The 13589-nt window shown below is 43.6% G+C and overlaps 1 protein-coding gene across 4 annotated transcripts in view; it reads right to left on the bottom strand.

Moving 5' to 3' along the window:
* Positions 1 to 13589, bottom strand: part of RAD54B (RAD54 homolog B) — a 126431-nt gene that overhangs the window by 18820 nt on the left and 94022 nt on the right. For all 4 annotated transcript variants that reach the window (XM_084618376.1, XM_084618375.1, XM_084618377.1 and 1 more), the window contains 2 exons: positions 8655 to 8794; positions 3791 to 4081 (listed from right to left, as the gene is read on the bottom strand). In XM_084618376.1, the coding sequence (XP_084474502.1) occupies positions 3791 to 4081; positions 8655 to 8794 (431 nt within the window). The remainder of the gene's footprint in view (positions 1 to 3790; positions 4082 to 8654; positions 8795 to 13589) is intronic.

Genomic DNA, 13589 nt, shown 5'->3' with positions numbered 1-13589 from the left:
AACTGGTTAAAATCGTCCTTGAGATGTGGAAAATATTGTTAGTCTTTATGTACTTGGTAGTATATTTAGAGATGCATGTGTCTTATTAACTCTGTTTTCCTAGAGCTCCAGGAAGAAATCCCAGCCAGTGTTTCACCCTAGCTGAGATTTGGGGGGCGTGTCATAAATATAAAGGGAAGGGTAAACCCCTTTGAAATCCCTCCTGGCCAGGGGAAAGCTCCTCTCACCTGTAAAGGGTTAAGAAGCTAAAGGTAACCTCGCTGGCACCTGACCAAAATGACCAATGAGGAGACAAGATACTTTCAAAAGCTGGGAGGAGGGAGAGTAACAAAGGGTCTGTGTCTGTCTGTAGTCGTCTTGGCCGGGGACAGAACAGGAATGGAGTCTTAGAACTTTTAGTAAGTAATCTAGCTAGGTATGTGTTAGATTATGATTTCTTTAAATGGCTGAGAAAAGAATTGTGCTGAATAGAATAACTATTTCTGTCTGTGTATCTTTTTTGTAACTTAAGGTTTTGCCTAGAGGGGTTCTCTATGTTTTTGAATCTAATTACCCTGTAAGATATATACCATCCTGATTTTACAGGGGGGATTTCTTTATTTCTATTTACTTCTATTTTTTATTAAAAGTCTTCTTGTAAAACACTGAATGCTTTTTCATTGTTCTCAGATCCAAGGGTTTGGGTCTGTGGTCACCTATGCAAATTGGTGAGGCTTTTTATCCAACATTTCCCAGGAAAGGGGGAGTGCAAGTGTTGGGAGGATTGTTCATTGTTCTTAAGATCCAAGGGTCTGGGTCTGTAGTCACCTAGGCAAATTGGTGAGGCTTTTTACCAAACCTTGTCCAGGAAGTGGGGTGCAAGGTTTTGGGAAGTATTTTGGGGGGAAGGACGCGTCCAAACAGCTCTTCCCCAGTAACCAGTATTAGTTTGGTGGTGGTAGCGGCCATTCCAAGGATAACGGGGGTAATATTTTGTACCTTGGGGAAGTTTTGACCTAAGCTGGTAAAGATAAGCTTAGGAGGTTTTTCATGCAGGTCCCCACATCTGTACCCTAGAGTTCAGAGTGGGGGAGGAACCTTGACAGCTGGAAAATTACTTCCAACATCTTACTTACAAGACTTCTGTTAATACACCCCAGAATGATACTAGCATTTTTTATGCAACTGCATCACATTGTCAACTCATATTCAATTTGTGATCCACTATAACCCCCAGATCCTTTTCAGCTGTTCTATCATCTTTTTGCGGATACAGACTAACACGGTGGCTACACTGAAACCTGTCATCTACCCAGTTATTCCCCATTTTGTTGTTGTGCAATTGATTTTTTCTTTCTAAGTGTAGTACTTTCTACTTTTCTTTATTCAATTTCATATTATTGATTTCAGACTATTTCTCCAGTTTATCAAGGTCATTTTCAGTTCTCCAAAGTACTTGGAGGTGTCATCCGCAAATTTTATAAGCATATTCTCACTCCATTATCCAAGTCATTATTGAAAATGTTGAAACATATCAGACCCAGGACAGAGCTCTGAGGCACCCCTTATATACGCGCTCCCAGTTTGACAGTGAATCAAAGATAACTGCTCTTTGAGTACGGTCTTTCAGCCAGTTTTGCACCCAATTTAATACAGAACACATTTCCCTAGTTTGCTTATGAGAATGTAATGTAGGACTGTGTCAAAAGCCTTACTAAAAACAAGATATATCTATTGCTTGCCCTCATCCACTAGGCCAATAACCCTATCAAAGAAGGAAATTAGGTTGATTTGGTATGATATGTTCTTGACAAATCCATGTTGGCTATTACTTATTATCCTATTATCCTTTAGTAGCAGTAGATCCTTCCCATACCAATGATGGTGCACAGGGTGGAAAATAGTCTCTTCTATTCCTGTCATTTGCTGCTGCTTTCATTTGCACTATGGCATTGAGACCTTCTATTCTGCCCTTCCTGCAAAGAGTTCTTCATAAAGTTTCTATTGGGCACCATTTTTCTCTCACACCAGTTGGCTTCTGCTGGACAGCTTCATGTGGGATTCTTTGTGTTGGCACCTGGAGTATACGCTCCAAATATGCCCAGCGTTTCCTTCTGATCCTGGGGGAAAGGAGCTGCTGGTTGGTGATTTCTCAGATCTCTTTGTTGGTAATAGTCTTTCCAACCAATGCCCAGAAATTTTCATAGGCACTTCTTCTTGAAGACCTCTAGTTTTCTGTCAAGCATTTTAGTAGATCTCCAGCTCTCACAGACGGATGTTAGCACCAAGATTATATCTGAACTGAAAATTCCCTATTTTGTTCTGGTGACGTATATCTTTAATTTCCATACATTGCTGAATTAAGTAAATGTTGTGGGTGTCATTCCTTTCCTTGATGTCCCTTCTTTTTGAGGTCTCCATTAGCTAATATGGTGCTGCCCAGGTAAATGAACTGATGTACTTTCTTGATATTTTTGCCATTTAATGTGATATTACTGCTTGACATCTGGGTTACAAGGATATTTGTTTTAGCATAACTGATTTTGAGCCCTGCTTGGCCTGCTATTTTTAACAAGTTGTCTATCTTTGTAACTTTTCATGATGTGTGTGGCAGACAGCAGGACATGGGTGGTCATGCCTAGTGATTGGACTAGGAGTCACACCTAGTGGCTACAGCAGGAGTTGGTAGGCAGGAATAAGAGCCCAGGATCAGAGCCAGAATCAGCAGCCAGAGCCAAGGGGCAGAGCTGGAATCAGAAGTCAGGAATGTGAGCCAAAAGTTTGAGACGGGTTGTCTGGAGGGCAGCAAGGCAGGAGCAAGGCTGAGTGCAAAGGAGCAGGGTGGGGTCTGAGGCAGGAACAAGGTAGGAGCAGGACTGGAACAAGGTGGGAAGAAAGCTGGGAACAAGCAGGTGCAAGAGCTTTTAGCTCTGAGCAGCTACCAAACTACTGCTGCTGCACTAAAGAGCAATCTTCTGACATTTCCCACCAATCAGACTGTGTATCCAATCTGGCAGCCGACTACAGGCAAGTTGCACTTGTTAGGTTGCCCAGAAACTGGCCTGGCTTCAGTGCCTGATTCGCAACGTTCAAGGGCATCTTAGGAGCCTATGGGCCTGGTTTCTCAGGGTATTTCCATGAGAACTCCTGCAATAGGGTCAGGGCATGGATGTTCTCTACTTGTTCCCCCAAGACTACTTGTACGGACTGTAGCCTTCCCAGTCCACGGGTACTGAAGTCTTCCCCTAACTCACCAAGAGTTGAGGATTTGGGGGACCAGGTACTCCTACTGTCCACATATGGATATGGATGGTGGGGTTGGAGCAGTCTGAGTATCGGTTCCTGGTGTAGGTCTTCACAAGTGAGTTGTGAAAGATGGGGTGGATCTTCAAGGACTTGAGCAGCTGTAACTCAAAGGCCACTGGATTTACCTGTTCTATAGCACAGTAAAGGGAGCCAAATGCCCTGGTGGTAACTCAGAAGACAGCAAAAATACTGCTCCAAGATTTGATTGACACTCTCTGTCAAACCCACCTCTACCTCTCTGCAGCCAAAAGGTGAAAAGTAACAAAGCGGTGGAAAATGACCAAATTACAGCAAAAATCCTGGAAGTACTTGATAACACCACCCTAATGAAACTGAAAAAACTGACTTTCTAATGTTTAAGTTTTTTGAAAGCTCTAAAGCACATCATTTTGGGAGGTCATGTGTGGAACTCCACTGATACAGTTTTTAACAGTAACTCATTTTAATTACTTTTATTGTGTAGCACTGTCTAATTATTTGTGTTGAAGTAAAATACAGTAAATACCTTTATGGCTTTAAACAGAAGACAGGGATGGTTGCAGAGTTTTTTCAAAGCTCCTATACATATCAGATGAGGACTGTTTTCTAGTACTCCTTGTAGGCAGGATCTAACAACTCGAGAACTAAGCAGTTTTCTATAGAGTTCAAGCTGCAAGGCTGTTGGTCGGCAGAAAAGTATGCTCTCTTTTTTCGGTGGGAGAAATTTGTTTATGATCTCTTGTGTTCTTCTAAGAATAAACAGTCCAGTTAGGCGAGTGAGTTCTGCTGCTCTTTTCTCTCCTAACTCCTTTTCCTCCTAATGTAACAAACAGAGGTTTAGATATGACTTTACAAGCATGTTCAGTTACATCACAATTCTTTGCTATAGGATTCTTAATCAGGCAGTAGTGAACACGGTTTGTTTGTATGATACCACTTTATGACACAGGGTTTTAACGATCAATTAATATCAGCGTATTTGGTTTGTCATAGGAGTTTTTAAACTCTTAACCAAGGCAAGAGCTAATGCACTATGAGTCACTACAGACTCAAATTATGTGGCTAGGTTCCTGATTTATGTAGCAAAGCTGCACTGAATTCTACAGAACTGTGCGGAAGTGATAAATGAATGGCATCATATCGCAATTTGTACAGCTCCTAAAATGTGGAACGGACAGACAGTGGCAGGAGTTGAAACAGTGTCTCAGGGCTTGTCTACACTGGCACTTTACAGCGCTACAACTGTCTCGCTTAGGGGTGTGAAAAAACACCCCACTGAGTGCTGCAAGTTTCAGCGCTGCAAAGTGCCAGTGTAGACAGTGAACCAGCGCCAGGAGCCGCACTCCCAGCACTGGTAGCTATTCCCCTCCTGGAGGTGGTTCTTTTATAGCACTGGAAGAGCCATGGCAGCGCTTTAATGTTGCTAGTGAAGACGTGCCCTTAGAGAAAGTAAAGGAAATGACTACCATCTCAGAGCACATCTACGCTTAAAATGCCGCATAGGTGCAGCTGCACCAATTGGAACAAACTACCAAATAAACCACTGTAGAACTTTAACGAAGATGCTCCACGCTGACAGGAGAGAATTAATCCACCTCCATGAGAGGCGGTAGCTACCATCAACATAGCACTGTCTACATGGGGGGTTATGTTGGTATAACTATGTTGCTGCAGAGTGTGCATTTTTCACATCCCTGAGCAACACAGTTATACTGATATAGGTTTATAGTGTAGACCAGCCCTCACACTCCCAAACCCTGCCAGGAGCTCTACTCCTTCACAAAGTAGCAGAGGAAGACAACTGCCATGAGAAGCTCCTCAGAACTGCAGAAGTGAAGAATTATACCTCCATGCAATCCCTCCAAGTGTTTCATCCCCCTTCTTTCCCTCATGTCACTATATGCCCTCTCCCTTTCTCCAGCCAGTCACAGTCCCCTTCCTGCCAGACTGCTACAATAGTGTGTGAACAGTCTGAGGAGATGGAAGATGGCATGAAAGTGACCATTTTTGTGGGGTTTGCCAGGACAAATTTCTTTCCTAGAAGGAAAGAAACATTGTAGCCATTTGCACAGTGGTAGATATGTGGAGCCCTTCAATTAATTGGACTGAATGATAACCAAGTGTTTAGATTCGTTGTTCCTACCATCTAAGATCATTATCTAATAAATAATCCACAAACTAATTATTCAATAAAACAGGTGTTTGAAAAACTCAACATTATATAAACTTTAAAAAGTTAATGAATTCCAATACAGTTGATTAAATAACAGCATTTAACTCTGATTTCAAATAAGAGGCTGAGAAGTCTGTGTTACCACACCTGCCCTAGACTAAATTACAATGCTCTCCCCACCAAACTACTTTGGTACCCCTAGGTCCTATGTTCCAGGTGGGAAAACACTGAATTGGGGCCATAGAGTCTGACACATGAAAAAAAGTGGTGTTGTAGCCATGTCAGTCCCAGGATATTAGAGGGACAAGGTAGGTGAGGTAGTATCTTTTAGTATCAGGTTCCGTTGGTGAGAGAGACAAGCTTTTGAGCTACACACGGTATGTCAACACAGCAATGTAAGCCTGGGTCTGAGCTTAAGCTCGAGCCAAACCCCCCTTGCATCCACACTGCAAATTTGCTAACCTAGGGTTAAGCCCCCGGGTCCCAGGGCTGAAGGGTTTGAGCTCGTGTTAAGCTGGAACCTAGCATTCGAGCCCTACTGTTTTCCTGTGTGCATGTGGCCCCAGCTTGATTCAGAGCCCAGAAGTCCTCTGGATGTATCCCAGAGTTCCTGGCGGCAGAGGAGCAGCACTGCAGGCAGCCAATACAGCAGCCAGAAGTACCATTACTGCCTGGCTGAGCATACTTCCCCTTCCTACTCCTTCACTGCTGCATGGAGCTCGCCCAGAGCAGGGAGCAAAGCTGACAGGTGGGAGATGGCTCCTGGTTGCAGGGATGTTGCAAGTCATCCCTCCCTTGGCTGTGCTGAACTGGGACCGCAGGCACTGTCCCTCCCTGCAGGGTGGTGCTTGGTCCCTGCTCTGCTCTCTGGCCCCTCCTACCCTTCCTGCATGTGCAGGAATACCTGGGCTGCATGCACTGTGAGGGCAGTGAGTGGGAACCAGACCCAAAACTTCCCTGCAGCCTTCCGAGGATCCCTTATCCTTGCCTCGTGGGGTGCGGTGGGGGCAGAGATAATTGATCCCCGGGGGTAGCTGAAGCACACTCCACCCCAAGCCCTGGGAGTGCACTTCACCACTCCGCAGCCAGCAACACCCAGGCTGGGGTGTGAGTTTGTGTTTTTCCTCTGATACCTTCATTTTATGTCAAACTTCAAAACAAACAGACAAAAATAAATAAAAAAACAACCAAACAAAAAACCCCTCCATTGAACATCCCATTTTAAGAATTAAGAATCGCAAAGTTTCATTTTAATAGTTTGACTGCCCTGGAGACTGATATCCAGATGCACATGGGCATTTTTCTGCCACTGTAACTCAGCCTAGACCTGGAGAGCCCAAGTTTCAGATTGGATGGTAGTTCAGCATAAAGCCTTCTCAAACTGCCATCATTCTACTGAGACGGTCACCAAAGGAGCTAATGATGCAGTTTATGTACTCATGGGCTCCTTATGGGCACCTGAGTCCCATCAATAGCACCACCACAGTTGGGAAACAGGGTGGGCAGTAGGGTTTTCCCACAGTGCATCACGTTCCTAGGGCTAGATACTGGGGCTGAGGAGTGCTCTTGGCACTTTGGGATATGTTTACTTTGACTTGGGTCTGTGCACTGCAGTGTGGATGCCAGAGCCCTAGGTTTGAGCACGGGTCAGAAAATTCTTAACCTAGGTATAAAAAAAAAAAAGAAAAAAGAAAAAAAAAGGAATGTAGACGCTCAAGTCCAGGGTTCCCTGAAACAGGTCAGCTGACTCAAGTCCCACTAACCTTAGGCTTACATTGCTGTGTAGACATAGCCACAGAGCTGTTCCTTAGGTCTCAGTGTCACATCTAAATATAGATTCATAGAATTGTAGGACTAGAAGGGACCTCAAGAGCTCAATCCAGTCACCTGCACTCATGGCAGGACTAAATATTGTTGCAATAAGCCATAAATCCAGTGTTTTATTATAACAGGCAAACTGGCTTATTACAACAATCTGTAACCCACTAACTCCCCTTTTTGTCCTATGACTACAGGGGTGTTAACAGGCCATTTCACCTTGAATGGTCTCTTAGAATATGTTCTAACTACTTGGGCTAAACTATCTGTTTGATCTCTTATTTAACTGTGACACTGAGTACCTTTCCCAGACCTGACCTCTGAGTAGTTCAAAAGCTTGTCTCTCTCACTAAGGGTATGTCTACACTGCAAAGTTTTTGTGCAACAAATTATACCATTTTTATTAAAGTGCTGGAATTAAATTGCTGTTATGTGTCCACACTGTACTCCTTGTGATGCTGGAGCGCATCCACATTAGCGGCTTTTGCAACAGCAAAGAGAGCAGTGCATTGTGGTAGCTATCCCACTGTGCAACTGGCCACAGGGTGCTTTGGGAAGGGTTTGCAATGCCTCATGGGGCAGGCACAGCATCACATGATGCAGGTTTCCCAATCCCATAGTTCCATGGGCATCCTACTACATTGCCTGCTGCTTTTCAACTGAAGAGGAGGGGGGAGTGTGTGACAGGGAGTGTGTGTGTGTGTCTGTGTATGTGTATTGGGTTGTGGAGGGGGGGAAGAGACTGTGTTTTGGTGGACAGAGACTGTGTCAGCATGCTGTCTTGTAAGTTCAGACAGTGGCAGGAAGCAACCAGTCCTGAGGCAGGCAGCCAGAGTTCATAACAATGAGCAGAGTGGCAACTTGCGGGATTATGGGACACTTCCGGAGGCCAATTACAGTGCTGAAAGCAATTGATGCGTTTACACTGGCAATGCAGCGCAGGAGCATCTGTGCTGTAAGCCTTATGACTCTCGTTGAGGTGATTTTTTTGCAACACTGCAACTGAGGAGTTTCTGCGCATTAAGTGGCTTGGCAGCGCGTACTCCTCAGGAGTTACATCGCAGAAAGCTGCTTTACTGTGCAGTAACTTGCCAGTGTAGACAAGGCCTAATAGAAGTTGATCCAATAAAAGATATTACCTCACCCACCTTGTCTGACATAAAAGAAAGAAATGCCCAGAGAAGTCATGCTTTGAGTATTACATGAACTTACTTATGTTTTGATACTGGAATTTTCAGAGGAGCCCAAGGGAATTAGGCTTGTTTGAAAATCTCAGCCACAGGCTATGCATTGAAGAAGAAAAACAGTCTAAATTACATTTGACTCTCTAGAAGATGAATTTCTAACTCTCCTTATGAATTATATTCAATGACTGAATTCTTGTTTTTAAATGATGTACCTTTGTTGCTGAAGGCTCTCGGGACCGAATAATAGGCTCCTCATATATTTTTCTGTATGTGGACAAAGAACCAAGTATTCCTGGATTTACAAACTCTATTAATGCGTAAAATTCTTGCAGGTCATTTTGTATTGGAGTGCCTAGGTGAAGAAAAAATATTTAAATATGTACTTTTACACATTTAAGAGTTTTTTTTTCTTTGAAATTGATAGTAAGTATAATTGCTAAATACAACAGAGTTTAAAGTTGACAATAATAGTAAGAACTTTGAAGTTCTTAATTAGCTATTGTATCCTGACTGATTAGATTGTATATCTAGTTATTGTGACTCAACTAATCATGAATTTGAAATCTTTTTTTCTTATTTAGAGCTTTTCTTTTTCCGTTTTGAAGAAATATGACAGATACTTACCTGTAACTGGAGGTTCTTTGAGATGTGTGGTCTCTATCTGTATTTCACCCGTGGGTACACATGTATTCAATGCTCTTGAGACAAGAGATTTCTATCAAGTAGTATCCTTTAGTTCATGCCAGCACAGTTGCTCCCCTCATGCACCACTTAAACTGAGAGTTTAAGGGGTGGACAGACCAATGTCTCTCTAGTTCCTTCTCTTACCCTGAAACAGATAGGATCTGAAACAGAGGGAAGACAGACACGTACTGGAATACAGATTGGGACCACACATCTCAAAGAACCTCCAATTACAGCTAAGTAACCTCAATTTCTTCAAGTGGTGGTCCCTATGTATATTCCAAACGTTGGTGATTGATAAGCAATATTCAAACAGCAGGAGGTACACGAATGCAGCTGATATACAGTGTATAATACTGCTGCCCCAACAGCTGCATCTGCAGAAGAGGCCTGAATTAAAGGGTAATGTTCCGTGAAGCATGAACAGAATTTCAGATTGCTGCCTGTCATATGTCCAGTATAAGTGCTTTTTGAAGAGATGCTATCGAGGTTGCCTGTGCTCTAGTGGAATAGACCTTTACCCCCACTGGGGGAAGAATATACACCAGCTGATGAGAAAGAATGATATAGCAGGAGACCCACTTCAAGAGTCCCTGAGCAGATAACGCTTGTCCCTTCAATCAGTCTGCTATAGCGACAAATAGTCTAGGAATTTTCCTAACTGGTTTAGTTCTTTGCAGATAGAACACTAAAGCCTGCTTGACATTGAGAGAGAGAAGTCTCATCTCTTCTCATTGGAAGCATGAGATTTTGAAAAGAATACCAGCAGGTGAATAGGCTGATTTATGTGTAACTCAGAAATTATCTTAGGCATGATTTTCAGGAAGAGGCAAAGGGAAACCTTCTCCCTCTGAAATGTGATATATGGTGGGTCATCCACAAGTACTCCCAGTTCACTCACCCTTCTGGCTGATGTGATGGTGACTAGGAAGGAGACCTTCATGGACAGGTGGGACATGGAACACATGGCTAACAGTTCAAAGCGTGATCTGGTAAGTATTGGGAGTACAAGATGGAGATCTCATTGCAGTGCTGGTTTCTCCCCAGGGGAGAAGGTCCTAATGAGACCTTTCAGGGATCTGACTGTTTGGGGTGAGTACAAATTGGAGAAAGTCCCAAGGAGAGCAACAAAAATTATTAAAGGCCTAGAAAACATGACCTATGAGGAAAAACTGAAAAAACTGAGTCTGTTTAGTCTGTAGAAGAGAATACTGAGAGGGGACATGATAATAGTTTTCAAGTACATACAAGATTGTTAAAAGAGAGACGGTGAAAAATTGTTCTCCTTAACCTCTGAGGCTAGGACAAGAAGCAATAGGCTTAAATTGCAGCAAGGGAGGGTGAGGTTGGACATTAGGAAAAACTTCCTATCAGGATAGTTAAGCACTAGAACAAATTGCCTAGGGAGGTTGTGGAATCTCTGTCATTGTCTAACCTGCTCTTAAAAACCTCCAAACACCTGTCAGGAATAGCCTAGTTATTTGTTAGTCCTGCCTTGAATGCAGGGGACTGGACTAGATGACCTATTGAGGTCCCTTCCAGTCCTATACTTCTATAATTTTATCGTTCTACCAAAGGATGAAAGGCACTGGTGGCTGCTAAATGGACCCACAGGGAGCTAAAAGGAAGATCCGATGTCTTGAGGATGAGGAAATAGTCTGTCATAGCACAAATACCCACTTTTTCTGGGGACAACTGGTTCTGTTGTATCTAAGTAGAGAAATGTCTCTATTTAGCTAGACAGAATTTTCTGATGGAGCATTACTGCTTTGATTGGGAATAGTCTGAACAGCCTCTGAACGTGGATGCTCTAGGTATGACACCCATCCAAAAACCAGGCTGTGAGGTGAAGAGAATCTGAGTTGGCATGTTTGATCTTACTGAATTAACAATTCGAGAAGGTTCAGATGCTTATGAGAAAATGGGTAAAAGATCTGGGAAACTAGAACGGTCTATGCAAGTTAGATGTGATGAGAATGACTCGAGCTTTGTTGTGATGAATCTTTCACAAAACCTGTAATAGTGGTGTGATGGAACGAAAGGTGTATCTCAGGTGGTCTGTCCAAGACAACAAAAGGGCATCACTCCCGGAGTCCCAACTTAGTGCTGCTCTGGAGCACGTTATGTTGAAGTTCTTGTTCATCTGGGAGGCAAACAGGTCCCAAGATGGCATTCCTCACTGGGTGAAGATTTCATTCAGGACAGAATGGTGTTCACAGTCTGTGAAGAAGTGCTTCCTAATTTTGTCCACTAGAGAGTTCTGCACATCTGTCAGGTATGTTGCCGAGACCATGATGTGGTTTCCTGCTTCACCAGTTCCATAAATTGATTGCCTTTATAGGGCGAAGAGATTTCACTCCACCATGTTTGTTATACAGAAGATGGTCATCATGTTGTCTGAAATTATCTACATATGATGGGACTGTATAAGTGGGAGGAAGGCATTGCAGCAGTGCTTAATTTGTAATGAAAGAGGTGCCAGGGTCAAGCAATTTTTTTTCTTTCATAACTGATGTGGCAAGCCCAGAGGTGCTGAGGCTATGAACTGCCAAACCTAGAGGTGCCAGGGCTGGCACAAATTAAACACTGAATTACAGGCTAGGCAGACAGTCTTTAATTCTAGGAGACTGATATGCATCCTGGCCTCTCAAGGAGTCGTCATACCTTGTGTCCTGTCCACATGGGCTGTGCATCTATGAGGGATGCGTCCACAATTACGGTTGTGTTGGGTATGGGTGGAAGGAAAGGGACTTTGACACACACTTGTTCCACATTCATTCACCATACAAGAGAAGCTGTAACCTTGCCAGGGACTGTTACTTGTATTTATGCTGTCTCTGTTTGGTGAGTAAATAGACTGGAGCCAGTCCTGTAGACAATGAAGGTGAAGCCTGGTGAACAGTGTTACACAGGTACATGAGGCCATGTAGCTTGGTAGGGGAAGATTGGACCTTGACTGTGGTTTGAAGTTTGAGGGTGATTTGGCTTATCAGGCTGTTTCTGACCTGGAATCTGTCCATAGGGAGGTAGACCTTTGATGAGGCTGAGACTACAGTCGCTCTTATAAAGCCCATGATTTTTGCAGGAGTCAAGGTAGATTATTTTCCATTTACACAGACTCCGAAGCATGCCAGAAGACGGAGTAAGGATAGGGTCGCCAACTGGACCTCCTGATTGGATCTGCCCATTAGGAGTCAATTGTCCAGGTACAGGAAAATGGTACAGCTGTTCTGCCTCATCTGGGCTGCCACCACTGAGAGGATCGAAATGAGGACCCTGGGTGCTGTCGCCAGCATGAATGGGAGTACTCTGAACAGGTAGTACTCTTGTTCTACCAGAAATCTGAGGAACCTTTTGTGGGATGGATGAATGTCCCGATGAAAGTAAGCACCTTTCATGTCGGGAGCCTCACACCATGTGCTCTTCTCTAGGGAGGGGATTATTGATGCCAGCACGAGCAAGCAGAATTTGGATTTGCAAATAAAGATATTCAGCTGATTTTTCTTGGGATCTATGAAATTTTAGGAGTAGAATCCTTTCCTTGGATATTGAGGTGGCACTTCCTCTGTAGCTCCATGTTGTAGGAGAGTGTCCACCTCCAGACAGAGGCTCTCCTTGTGAGAATGGTCTCTGAAGAAGGGCTGGGAAAGGGATTTGTGCAGCTGAGGGGAGAGAAACTCAATGGTGTAGCCAGAGTGGATGATCTCGATACTTACTTGTTTGTTGTTACTGCCCTCCAGCTGTGGAGCAAAAGGATGAGGCACCCATCAAAAGTTTGGGAGGCAGTAGGGAATGGCATCAATAGTGGTACATGGTTCTGAAGCATCCCATCAAAAGTAACCCCTGGATGGTGGGTGAGGCTGAGCAGCTGTGGTTCAGGTGGAGGAAGCTGTATATCTAAGTCTTCGTACCCTTTGACATTTACATGGTGGCTCATAAAGGTGCTGGAGATAAAACAGCTGAGGAAAAGATCTTGGCTTATTTACCTGTTTTGAAAGATGATGCGAAAATAGCTTTGGACAGAGAATTTGGACTCAGGCCATGGGGTGGGGAGAAGGAACTGAAAAGGCATTGGTCTGCACTGCCCTTTATACCCTGAGCATGGAGCATGAGGAACAACTGTACAGGCACGGATAAATGGAAACTACTTGCCAGAAATTTCTGGTCTTAGGTACATGGAGCGCATGTGTACCCACACATGAAATCCACATACAGACCAGCACTTGAGAACTATTTGTTCTGTTTCAGATTGTGTGTTCCTAGGGGAAAAAAAAGAGTGAAGACTGTAGCTTCATTTGCAAGGTTATTCTTATTTTGAACAAATGCAGCAGTATCTCCTACAACAAGTTAGGTTTTAGCTGTTCGCAATAGAGTACAAGGGCTTCTCTCCAGGCTGACAGTTTAACTTTAACACAATACAAAATACTAAGAAACCAGAAATATTTTTAAATCTTCTTTTAAGT

Source organism: Lepidochelys olivacea (assembly GCF_965140295.1).
Source record: "Lepidochelys olivacea isolate rLepOli2 genome assembly, chromosome: 2".
NCBI classification, from domain to species: Eukaryota; Metazoa; Chordata; order Testudines; family Cheloniidae; genus Lepidochelys; species Lepidochelys olivacea.
Note: the sequence above shows the minus strand (reverse complement) of the source record. Positions and strands in the feature narration are given on the sequence as shown.